Here is a 12,413-nt window from a genome sequence, read left to right as displayed (position 1 = left end):
GGCAAAAGCCAAGGGAAAGAGAATGCTGTTAGAAAAGAGGAATGTTAGTGAGTCAGGGAGGAATCTACTGTAATGCTCTAGGAGTTTGTACTCCAGGAGGTCAGGTTTATGTTGTGTTTTTTTTTTTTCTTTTTAACCATTTTGACCCCTACTGTACCTTAGTGCCTGGTATATAGTAAGCACTCGAAAAGGTTTTGTTAAATGAAAATGTAATGGATGGATGGAAGAATTGAAACTGCCTAAAGCTGTTTAAAACACCTTGGTTCTCTCTGCTTCGGGGACCCTATCAGGATTACATTTCCCCACTCCCTTGAAGTTGGTGTTACCATGTGACCTGCTTGGGTCAATAAAATGCAAGTAGAAGTGAAGTACATCATTTGTGGATGGAAACTTTAGGCACCAGTGAGACAGGCCCACTTCCTCCTTCCCTCTGGCACATTGAGTGGCGATGGTAGCTACTTCAACAGCTTGGATGACAGCTATATTGGACTTGTTGCACGAACAAGACTTAAAACAAATGAAATCATTGAGATTTGGGGGTTATTTGTTACTGTAACATTATCTAACCTATCCTGACTGCTACAGAAATTTATATTAAGTTTCATCTGGTTGGAATCCTCAGATGTCCAAAGGTACTTGAAGAAGGAGGCTGCCCACGTCTCCTGCTTATATATTTGCTCCAGTGTTTCCTTAACGTTAGTTCGAAGAGGAGTCTGGGAAGTGAGGACTCTGGCGGGAGGGGGATAAAGGGGTATACTTATTTTAAAATTTCCAGCTGTAAATTTGTAGAAGGGATTGTGTTTGTTTAATGTTTATATATGGCAGTTTCAAACACGTTTCCCCCATTCTGGGCATACTACCATAATAAGTGCTTGGAAACAAAAACCAGTGAAGTAAAAGACTGTGCTGTGCTTTCATAGATCATAGACTTTTAGAGTTGGAAGGGTCTTTAGAGATTCTTTGACTAGTTTATCCGATCTGTGAAGTTCCAGTATTCCAATATGGATACCCTAGAGTAAATAGCAACTGGAGATGAGCATCAAAATAAACATAATGGCATTTATTGTATAATGGCTTTTTAAATGGTCAGAGGCAAATGGAAGTCCCTAATGTTAAAATGTATTTAGGCAGAGCTTCAAACAATTTAAGAACAGAAGTTGGGTGTAGAAGAGGAGTTTTTTAAAAATTGGATACTTTTTTAGAAGCTGTGTGATCATGTGTCTTTGGCTTTGAAAGTTTGTTTCTGTAGCTAACAGTAGTTACTGAGAGGCAAAGCCTCTTAGGCTTTGATGTTTTTGTTTTAAGGTGCTCCCTCCCACCGCAGATTCCTAAAATCATTCACTGACACTAGTTTGCACTGTGGGTCTCCTTGAGGTCCTCCTCAGAGATCCTGAGAGGGGTCTCTGATAACTCTTAAGGGTATCCTGCATTAGGAGCAAGGGCTTTGTCAAGAATGCATATGAGCAAGCAGTTAAGCTGTAGCCTTTGGCCTTCTCTGCCCTAGAAATTTAGTACCTTTGATGAGCGCTTGAGACATGATCTTAGGGAAGAGTGAATTTGCTATAACAACACCTCTCTGTGCCAGGGTTAGGAGACAGTCCTAGGCGAATATAAGTAGAGCTTAACCTTTCCCTCGCTCCAAAAGCAGCTAGGTTTTGGCTGGGGAGATGTGAGGCTGGCTGGATTCCAGTTAACTCAAATTACTCACTTGACCCTAGAGAAGAGCAAAATAGGCAAGAGCCATTGGGGCCGGTGCCGGGGGTGGGGTGGGGGGGGATTGCGGGGGACTGTCAGTGAGTGTGATCAGGCCAGGTGCCCCGTGTCAGCATTTAACCTGAGAAGCAGCAGAGAGGAAGATGGAAGAGGAAAGCCAGAAAAGTAATCTGAATGTTTAAGGGCCTCACCTCAAACTTGCTTTGCACATCCAGACTCCCTTTCTGACACAGGTGCAAGTTTCTGGATAAGAAGAGAAAGAAAATCCAGTTTCTATAGGATGAGATGGGGCAGAGTGAAGTTATTCTACTGTCTTGTCTTTCCTTCACATTTTATAACTTGACTTCATATACTTAGGCTTGACTCAGAGTACTAGCATTTCTTTTGGCATGAGGGCAGGCTAAGTGACTGAAAGCACAAGGCAATTTAGGGAAGAAGGAGTGCTTAAGGAGACAGTTATGGTTAATGCAGTCCCAGAGAACTGCCTTGTAAACGTAGGAAGCTGGTACCCAGCCTGGGCTACATAGCTTTTACTTCTATATTGTGGTGGATCACTGAAAGAAGACCAAAGGTAAAGAATACAGCCAACTTCATTCTTACAAGTCATTCTCTGCACTTCATTATATTCACCAAATTGTTGTTAAAAATAAAACCACATTGGCCCAGCTAATTAAACTTTAATTAATGATCCCTCTCCAAGCAACATAGTATCAGCACTGAGGTCAATAGGAATGGGTTGCGTTTGGAGGCAGAGAAATTGAAAGGATGCTGGGAAGGGTCATTTTAGGTTACTGTCCTGTCTTAGTTTTCCCTTTCCTCCCTTGAAGTATGTGGAAAGTGCAAAATGAACATGAAACCCCAGATCTTTCCTGAGTCTAAACTTTGAGCTTTGCTTTTATGAAGTTAAATATGAAAGATGGTGGAGAAAAGGATATAAATGAGGCATTTCGAGAGGTCGTTGATGTGGATGCAGGATGCTCTGACCATTAATCTGCTGGTCCGGTTGAATTGTACCTGTGTGCTTTAGTCAGGCCAGGGAGTGCCATGATTGGTGTGACAGGTGGAGGTGGTTGGAGAGATCAGGATTTGGAATATAATTGCCGTAAAGGTCAAGGTGATAAGGAGGAAGCAGTTTTCATGGTCATTAATAGTGAGTTTGGGAGGCCTCTGCCTTTTTATGGCTTACAGAAGCATACATCCTGACCTCCCTAATTAGGTCAGATCCTCCAGTGTGTAGGCTCTCATTGCATCCTCTACCATTCCTTGGTATCACTTTTCCCTTTGCATCTCTCTTTTTCTTATTGTTAGTTTATTATTGTTTGTCTCCAACCATACTGTGAACGCCATGAGGGCAGGGCCCAAGTCTGTTTTTACTTATTTTATCTCCAATGCCTAGTACACTGACAGATACATAATATATGATTAGCAAATACTTGCTCAATGGAGCACGACTGAATTGGAGACATTTACTGGATTCACTTTATCATGCAGAGGCATAACATTACCTCCAACTTCCTGAGTACACTGGGCTTACTTTCCAAGCTTCTGGATGAAAAGGTCCTCCAGTAGCTGTTGATCTAATGGATGTTGAAGGACTTTGAAGAATAATACTCACAGAGCAATGAGGCAAATCACTGGGCAAGCACTGCTGTTGTAAATAATGGGTTCTTTTTTTCCCAAATGTTTTGTTGTTGCAATTCTCAGTGTCTAGTGGAATTACAGTTTTGTTGATAAATATTACCTTCTTTGTTTAGAATGGTCTTATATTTCTGGAAAGTCTGTTCAAAGCTTTCTGTATAGTCCTCACTGAATCTGTAGTGAGGGTCTGCAGTCCTCACACTAAGCACAAGCGTCTGCCTTCTCCAAGATGAACTTTTGCCTGCTTTCTACCCCTGTAAGTGCTGACCAGCCTCTGAGATTTCTGAAAAGGCATTCTCATCCTTATAGTTGTTTCTAGTCTATGATGCTTTTTAGTCTCACTACAATTTAAAAGGAGCAGATGTGGATGGAGCTCTTGAGTAGAGATTTTTCTCATTCTCATGGCTCTGTAATAATCTGGCTGCAATTCCAACTATAATGCTATTCTGTCAGATAATAGTGGTGGTGTTTTTGGCAGAGAATTATTTATGTTTGACTATGATTGCTCTATTAGAGAACTGGAAGCTTAAGAGAGTACTTAGAGATTTTACTGTTCTTAACTTAAGTCTGTAGAACTGACTTAAAAATATGCATGTATCTAAAGCTTGAAACCTGATTGAGCTTTAAGGAATTGTCTACATTAGAGCCAGAAGGTAGGTATGAATAAGCATTCTAGTTCAGGTAGAGACTGGAAATGTGAAATTTCAGAAATGCTGGAGCCTTTGAAAAAAATTGTTTTTCTAGGATATTTGGTAGGAAACAGGAAATATCAAGATGTATATAAATAGAAAAAATGGGACAGAGGAAGAGAGTATGAATTAGAGCCCTTTGAAAAACTGAAGTATTTGTGTGTGTGTGTGTGGGGGGGGGGGCAGTGAGGAAGATTGGCCCTGGGCCCTGAGCTAACATCTGTGCCCATCTTCCTCTAGTTTGTATGCAGGGCACTGCCACTGCATGGCTTGATGAGTGGTGTAGGTCTGGGCCTAGGATCCGAACCCATGAACCTGGGCTGCTGAAGCAGAGGACGGTGAACTTAACCACTATACCACCAGGCCAGCCTGAAGTATTTTTTTTAATTCAAAAGTTTATTTACAGTCTTTAATTTAGCTTTTAAATGTTTTACTACAAATAGACTGATAAGCTATAGAATTTTTAGGAGTCTTCTTGTTTTGTCTTGTCTGATTTCTGAGAAGCAGATGAAAACTTGCAAACAGAAGAAACCATCTCTGTTACAGCAAAATAAAGAAAGCTATTATGCTATAAGTGTCCTTCACAATATTAAGCAGATAAAGGAGTGCTCATATTTTTAGAAAAAACTCAGGGATAGTAAATATCAGTTTTTATTAAATAAAGCTGTTGCCATAGGGATCATCTGTCTACTTAGTCTCTGAGTTGTTAGTATCATCAGTGTTTCTTTCACATTATTATTTTTAATGTTTGTGGATTTCTCAAAATTGAAGATTTGCTCAGATTGAGGCAAATGCTTTCACCTTAATCTTAGATTCCGACATTGAAGCATGTAGGGCTACGAAGCAGGCAGGAAATAAAGGCAGATTCCCTGTTGTACAAAAGCATCACCACTGTGAAACAACTGACCTGTTTGAGAGTCCTCACTCTTCTTTCTCTTAAGCTACATCTGAAGGCGATTGAAAGTTGTCACATCTTCAAGTTCAGAATGGACTGCTTTATTTCAGACACTGACACAGTTTCTCACTGCCTTTAGATAATTGGCCCGTTGATTAAAGGAATGTTGCTCCTGTCCCACTTCCAATCCCTTCAGACCCATTCAGAAAATAACACTGTATATACACCTATACCAGCTTTTAGATCAAAAGTCAGCATCAGGACGCCTTTCCATTTAAGGTCTAGGCTGTAATATTTGCTTATAGGCATATACATTTAAATGAGCTACTGTGTGGCCTCCTAGTTGTTTTTCAGACATGAGATGCACACTCACCCTCAGTGGCTTTCAGGTGCTAGCCCTTCTGTCTGGAACAGTGACTGCCACGCAGCATCCTTGAGGCCCCTTCACTCCCTTTGCTCCAATACTCCCTTCTCAGAGAGGCATTCTCTAACCACCCTCCCTGTCCCCTTTCTTTTCTTTTTTCCATACTTCTTATCACCATCTGACTTCAGTGTGTTTTGCTTTTTTGTCAGCCTGTCTTCTCCCACTATAATATGAGCTCTTCATATACATACATGGATCTATAAGAGTCTAATAATTTGTCATACCTCGGTTTTTTCCAAAAGAAATAACATATTAAAGATATACTTGAAGCATGCCGTGTAACCCATCCTGATCCTAATCCCCTCCCTCATTCCTCAAGGTAATTATCATGAATTTCTTATTTATCAATCTCATTTTTTTATACTTTTGCTACATATGTAGCACCCATAAAATAGCATTATTTTGCATGTTTATAAACCTGATATAATTGGATTCAGCATGCCCATTTTTATCTGTAATTTGCTTTTTAAATGTAGTGTATATTTGGTCATTTCAACCATCTCTATTCATTTTTACTATTATATAGTAGTCCACATATAAAAATAACTCATTCTCCTACTGTTGAAAGTTTAGGCTGTTTTTAATACTTTGCCATTACCAAAAAAAAGTGAGCATTGGAATGTTCATTTGCAAGCATTTCTGTAAGGAGTGCTCCTTGAGGAAAAATTGCCAAGTCATAGGTATGCTATTTATTTATCATTTATGTATTTGTGCCAAATTGCTCTGTGATGTTCCTTTACTAAACTCCCACCAATATTACGTGAAAGTTCCTGTTTTTCCACCTTCCTCCTCAGACTTGATATTAACAGACTCTTAAATGTTTTTCCATTCTGAAATGTTATCTTGTTGAGGTAATTCAATTTTCTGATTATCAATGAAGTTAAACACCGTTTCATGGGTTTATTCACTGTTTGAATTCACTATTTTGTAAATTGAAGAGTGTGCTCTGTAAATTTCTTATTTATACTGTTAGGTTTTTGTTCATTGGATATTGATAGGCATGGTTAATAAGTAAATGTGTTCTTTAATGAACTGACGCATTGCAGGCTAATTGTGTGTTCTTCTAGAGAAATGTTACTAATGTTTTACCCCTCAAAAAAGTCTAAAGAATTCTGTAAAAATATTATGAACCTGGGGCCAGCCCCATGACTGAGTGCTTAAGTTCGCGCGCTCTGCTTTGGCGGCCCAGGGTTTCGCAGGTTCGAATCCTGGGCGCGATCATGGCACCGCTCCTCAGGCCACACTGGACCGGCGTCCCACATGCCACAACTAGAAGGAACCACAACTAAAAATACGTAACTATGTACTGGGGGGGCTTTGGGAGAAAAAAGGAAAAATAAAATCTTTAAAAAAAATGTATTATGAACCTTCCTTCCTTCGTTCATTGGCATTTAAGAAATGATACAACCTAATGGACTTAAATATTACAAGGGATCTGGTATGGTGGGATCTGGAGTCTGAAGCAACACATGTGAATTGCTTACAACAGGTATAGCTATTTTTTTTTTTTTAAAGATTTTATTTTTTCCTTTTTCTCCCCAAAGCCCCCTGGTACATAGTTGTATATTCTTCATTGTGGGTCCTTCTAGTTGTGGCATATGGGACGCTGCCTCAGCGTGGTTTGATGAGCAGTGCCATGTCCGCACCCAGGATTCGAACCAATGAAACACTGGGCTGCCTGCAGCGAAGCGCGCAAATTTAACCACTCGGCCACGGGGCCAGCCCCCAGGGATAGCTATTTTTAATTGAGGGTAATCTTTCCGTTTAGTGATTATAAGTAAATAAGTTTACTGTCAATACCTCATTAATTTATTACTACTGGTAGTAGTACTACATTGATTTACATTTAATATGCTACTCTCAGTAGTAGTTTATAGCTAAATGCCCGGTCATGTCATTTTACAAAGTTGAGGAAACTAGCATCTCCTGTAGTACTGACTCTTTTCCTTCTTTTTTCTCATTCCCCAGGTTGTATCAGAGTAAGATGGACGGTAGCTTTGATTGTGATTGTGGTGAGCTGGAGCCACCTGATCACTAACAAAAGACATCTTCTGTTAACCAACAGCCGTCAGGGCTTCCTGTTGAAATATATAGCAACAAAGGAAGAAAAGAAGCAAAACGGAAATAGTGCTTACCAGCACCTTAGAATGATGCTGCTCAGGACCAGTCCAACACTGAATGTATCTGCACTGTGAGGAGAATGTTCATAGAAGCCTGTTGTGTGCATATTTATTCACATTTTTGTTAAATGTTAAATTGTTTAGCACAGTAAATCTGAGTGCATAGTATGTCATTTCATTCCGTTTGAGTTCCTTGAGTGTTTTCTTTAAATGTCTGCAGAGTTGCTGCCCCTTTCTTGAACTATGAGTACTGCAATCTTTTTAATTCTCAGTATGAGTAGAGCTTTTTGAGCTTTACATCTAAGGGGAACTCAACGGGCCTGGTTGGCATATGCAATGAACATCAAGAAACCATCTTGCTGTGGAAGCAAAATTATTTTTTTTCTCCCTTTTTGAAAGATCTTTCCTTTTGATGCCAGTTTTCTTCCTTGTTTACACAAGTTCAACAGTTCGAAAGGAAAAGGCAATAGTAAGGGTTTCAAAATGGCAGAGAAATTTGAAAGTCTCATGAACATTCATGGTTTTGATCTGGGCTCTAGGTATATGGACTTAAAACCATTGGGTTGTGGAGGCAATGGCTTGGTTTTTTCTGCTGTAGACAATGACTGTGACAAGAGAGTAGCCATCAAGAAAATTGTCCTTACTGATCCCCAGAGTGTCAAACATGCTCTACGTGAAATCAAAATTATTAGAAGACTTGACCATGATAACATTGTGAAAGTGTTTGAAATTCTTGGTCCCAGCGGAAGCCAGTTAACAGATGATGTGGGCTCTCTTACCGAACTGAACAGTGTTTACATTGTTCAGGAGTACATGGAGACAGACTTGGCTAATGTGCTGGAGCAGGGCCCTTTACTGGAAGAGCATGCCAGGCTTTTCATGTATCAGCTGCTACGTGGGCTCAAATATATTCACTCTGCAAACGTACTGCACAGAGATCTCAAACCAGCTAATCTTTTCATTAATACTGAAGACTTGGTGCTGAAGATAGGTGACTTTGGTCTTGCACGGATCATGGATCCCCATTATTCCCATAAGGTATGTGGAAAGCCACCCGACGTAGACCTTTAAACTGATAGACGTCATCAGGAATAGGTACTTGGATTGCCTTTGTAGTTGCGGCAGAATTTTTAGTTAGTTGTATTAAACTTTACCTTAGTACCTTTTTATCTGATACAGATCTACTTTCATTCACAATCTCCCTTTGTTTGAAATGAAGGTGGAGAGGGATCCTAAAATTCTTAATAAAAGTGTATGGTTATTTATTATAACTGACATTCTCCCTCATTTAAAAGTGGGATATGTTCCTATGTGTTTAGGGCAGTAGTGTGGTCCTATCTGAAAGTAAGAGGGGTGCTATTTCAACTTTTAGGTCTTCTTTTGTCTCTTTGAGTCTATACTATTCTGGTATGCCTCGTTTAGGCAAGCTTAATTTAGTTGAAATCTGAATTTGCATAAAGATAAAATAGGCAGTAAGAATAGCCAAAAGAATTCAAGTAAGTTTGCCTTAGATAACAACTTGCCTTTGGTCAAGAAGTTAATAATATTTTTGGAACCAAACCCTGCTTTTTTAGTTTTCAAATAAAATCGTCTATGGGTTTCTGATATTTAAAATATAAAATGGAGCTGCTTTGGTTATAAAGAACCCCTAGGCCACCTGCTTAGCACATGTCTAAAACAAACAAAAAATCTTTTCATTCACATGTATCATCTCACATTAAGTATAACTTAATTTCTAAAAAATTTTAGCACAGGAATTAGAGTACTAAAATGAAATGGATGACCACATCCTCTTTATGGGTAACAGTGAAGTATTGTAGATAGAACACTGAGCTAAGTTACACACTATCTAAAATTGAGTTCTATTTCTGTATTCAACTAAGCTATGTAACCATAAGCAGATACCTTAATCTATTTAGATATTATTGCTCCGGTAAGCTGGAGTCACTACCTACCTTCACAATTTCTCAGGGTTGTTTTGAGGATGAAATAAGACAATATATGTGTAACTGCTTCTGTCAAATGCTTTATAAATAAACATAAAGCAGTAAAACTGATTAGGAATGTGCTGTGTAATAGAGCCGGGTCGCCTGGGTGGGTGGGTTGGTTGGTTGGTTTTAGATCAAGGATTCCTTAATGAGTCAAGTTTTATATCCTGTTCTTCAGCTAAAGTAAAAAATTAAAGCAGGTTTTTGTTTCTTTTTCAGGGTCATCTTTCTGAAGGATTGGTTACTAAATGGTACAGATCTCCACGTCTTTTACTTTCTCCTAATAATTATACTAAAGCCATTGACATGTGGGCTGCAGGCTGCATCTTTGCTGAAATGCTGACTGGTAAAACCCTCTTTGCAGGTTAGAAAGTTGAAAATATATGGAAAAAAATTATCCCAGAGAGAAATACTTTTCATGTATCTATGAAGCAAGATTTATATAAGATTGGAAACAATTTATTATAGTCTGGAAAAGATAAAATTATGGTTATAATATTTAAAAAGTTGAGAAAACTTATTCACATATTCACTGACTTGTTCACTCAGTAAATTTAGTCAGAATTCCAGTGTTCTTTTGTATATATCTCGTTTCTTAAATATAATTTCATATTTTTTAGATCCATAATACTTGTTGGTAACCTGTGTTAAATGATACCTGAGTTGCCTGGTTCCGTCACTTTGTCACTTCCTGGTGAAATTTTTTAGCTATTGTTGAAAATCCAGAAATTACTTCTTTGCCCCCCATTATCCCTGTTACTAAACTACCATATCCTATTGCCTGACTGCTGTGGCCTTTCAGAAACAACCGAACAAGTAATTTTTGCTGAGTAGTCTATGAGGTAATCTAAAGAAGTATGAGAGAGAGAATTTAGTTCAGATAGGAAGAAGTGAATAATCCGTGAAAAATATCAGAAAGCAAAGTATGAGTTAGTATCAAATTATTTAGTACAGACTAAAAGAGCTGCAAACTTGGAGAGACTACAACAGCAATGGCTGGAATGGAAGGCATAAAGGAATCAAAGGAGAGGCCAGCCTTGTGGCCTAGTGGTTAATTTTGGCATGCTCTGCTTTGGCGGCCTGGGTTTGGTTCCTGGGCACGGACCTATACCACTTGTTGGCAGCCACATTGAGACAGCAACCCACATACAAAATTGAGGATTGTCACAGATGTTAGCTCAGGGTGAATCTTCCCCAAGCAAAAAGAGGAAGATTGGCAACAGATATTGGCTCAGGGCAAATCTTCCTCAGCAAAAAAAAAAAAAAAAAAAAAGTCAAAGGATTTTTCACTACATAGGAATAATGAAGAATTTTGACAAGGGGGACGGAGAGGAAGAGTGGTATCTATTTAAGGGTATTTATAAAAATCAGGGCATAAGCCTGGTACATTCATCAGTCAATGAATTTGATGAAAGTTTGATGAAAGCAAGGTATCAAATAATAATGAAGATATTTATGACTAGTTACGATGGGGCCAGAGAGGGTCAGCCCTGTGGCCGAGTGGTTAAGTTCACGTGCTCCGCTTCAGTGGCCCAGGGTTTCGCTGGTTTAATTCCTGGGCGTGCACATGGCACTGCTCATCAGGCCATGCTGAGATGGCATCCCACATGCCACACCTAGAAGGACCCACAACTAAAAACACACAACTATGTACTAGGGCTCTTGAGGAGAAAAAGGAAAAATAAAATCTTAATAATAAGAAAAAAAGCTGAGACCAGAATACTTAGAAAGTAGACAGAGGAGTTTCCATAAAAAAAGTAGGAATTAGTAGAGTACTGGAGATTTTTTAGTTAGAGAAGTGGTGTGATGATGATTTACGTCTTTTTCTCTCTTTTGATGTTACTTTTTTCTTCTCTAACCAGTCTTAGAGGGGACGTCCCACCACTCCGAAATTGTGCTAAGAGCAGAAGGAAGGGAAGGGGCAAGGGTGTGCTTACAAAAGAAGGATTAATGAAAGAAAGATTAGGGTGCATAGGAGAGCATTGTTGAGGAAAGGATGGTAAGCATAGATGCTCTTTAATGTTTTTTTAGTGCCAATACTTGTTGCAAAACTCAGCTTACATAACATTAGCCAATCCTTTGTAATTTTTCCCTAAATTTATCTGAAATTTCTTCTGTGATATATGATAGTGATTGAATTTCAATTTAGAAAACAATGAGAAAATACTAGTGATTCTTAGAAGCTAAATTTTTTCCTAGGAATGATACTATGATTGGAGGTTATATTCCTGATATTCAAGTACCTTCCAGTATACAGAAAATAATTACTGTATTATTTGCTGCTGCATGACAAATTACCTCAAAACTTGTGGCTTAAACAACAAACATTTATTATCTCACAGTTTCTGTGGGTCAGGAGGTTGAGAGCAGCTTAGCTGGGTGGTTCTAGTTCGGATTAGCTTAGTCAAGATGGTGGTCGGGGCTCCAGTCATCTGAAGGCTTGACTGGGGCAGGAGGATCAACTTCTGGATAGTTTGCTCACATGACTGTTAGCAGGAGGCCTCAGTTCCTCACCATGTGGACTCCTCCATTGGATGGCCTGAGTGTCTTCACAATATGGCAGCTGGCTTCCCCCAGAATGAATAACCCAAAAGAGAGAGCAAAGAAGAAGTTAATGTATCTTTTTTTTAAAAAAGTTCTATCAAGATATAATTCACATGCCATACAGTTTACCCATTTAAAGTGTACTGTTCAGTATATTTAGTATATTCACAGGATTTTATAGCCGTCTAATTTTAGAACATTTTTGACCCTCCTAAAAGATGCCCTGTAATCATTAGCAGTCATTTCCCATTTCCCCCTTCCTCTAGCTCCTGGAAGCCACTAATCTACTTTATGTCTCTATAGATTTGCCTATTCTGGACATTTCATATAAATAAATCATACTACATGTGACATTTGTGACTGGCCTCTTTCACTTAGCATAGTATTTTGAAGGTTCATCCA

At 39.0% G+C, this 12,413-nt stretch overlaps 1 protein-coding gene across 8 annotated transcripts in view; it reads left to right on the top strand.

The window, feature by feature from the left end:
- Positions 1–12,413, top strand: part of MAPK6 (mitogen-activated protein kinase 6) — a 45,323-nt gene that overhangs the window by 21,416 nt on the left and 11,494 nt on the right. For 7 of the 8 annotated variants that reach the window (XM_070236446.1, XM_070236454.1, XM_023617312.2 and 4 more), the window contains 2 exons: positions 7,328–8,517; positions 9,687–9,831. In XM_070236446.1, the coding sequence (XP_070092547.1) occupies positions 7,963–8,517; positions 9,687–9,831 (700 nt within the window). In that variant the 5' untranslated portion in view covers positions 7,328–7,962. Of the gene's footprint in view, positions 1–5,508; positions 5,679–7,327; positions 8,518–9,686; positions 9,832–12,413 lie in introns of all 8 variants that reach the window. The other variant, XM_070236436.1, reaches the window with a different exon arrangement.

Source organism: Equus caballus, chromosome 1 (genome assembly GCF_041296265.1).
Source record: "Equus caballus isolate H_3958 breed thoroughbred chromosome 1, TB-T2T, whole genome shotgun sequence".
Lineage (NCBI taxonomy): Eukaryota > Metazoa > Chordata > Mammalia > Perissodactyla > Equidae > Equus > Equus caballus.
The sequence above is the reverse complement of the archived record's forward strand: the minus strand, read 5'-3'. Positions and strand labels throughout refer to the sequence as shown.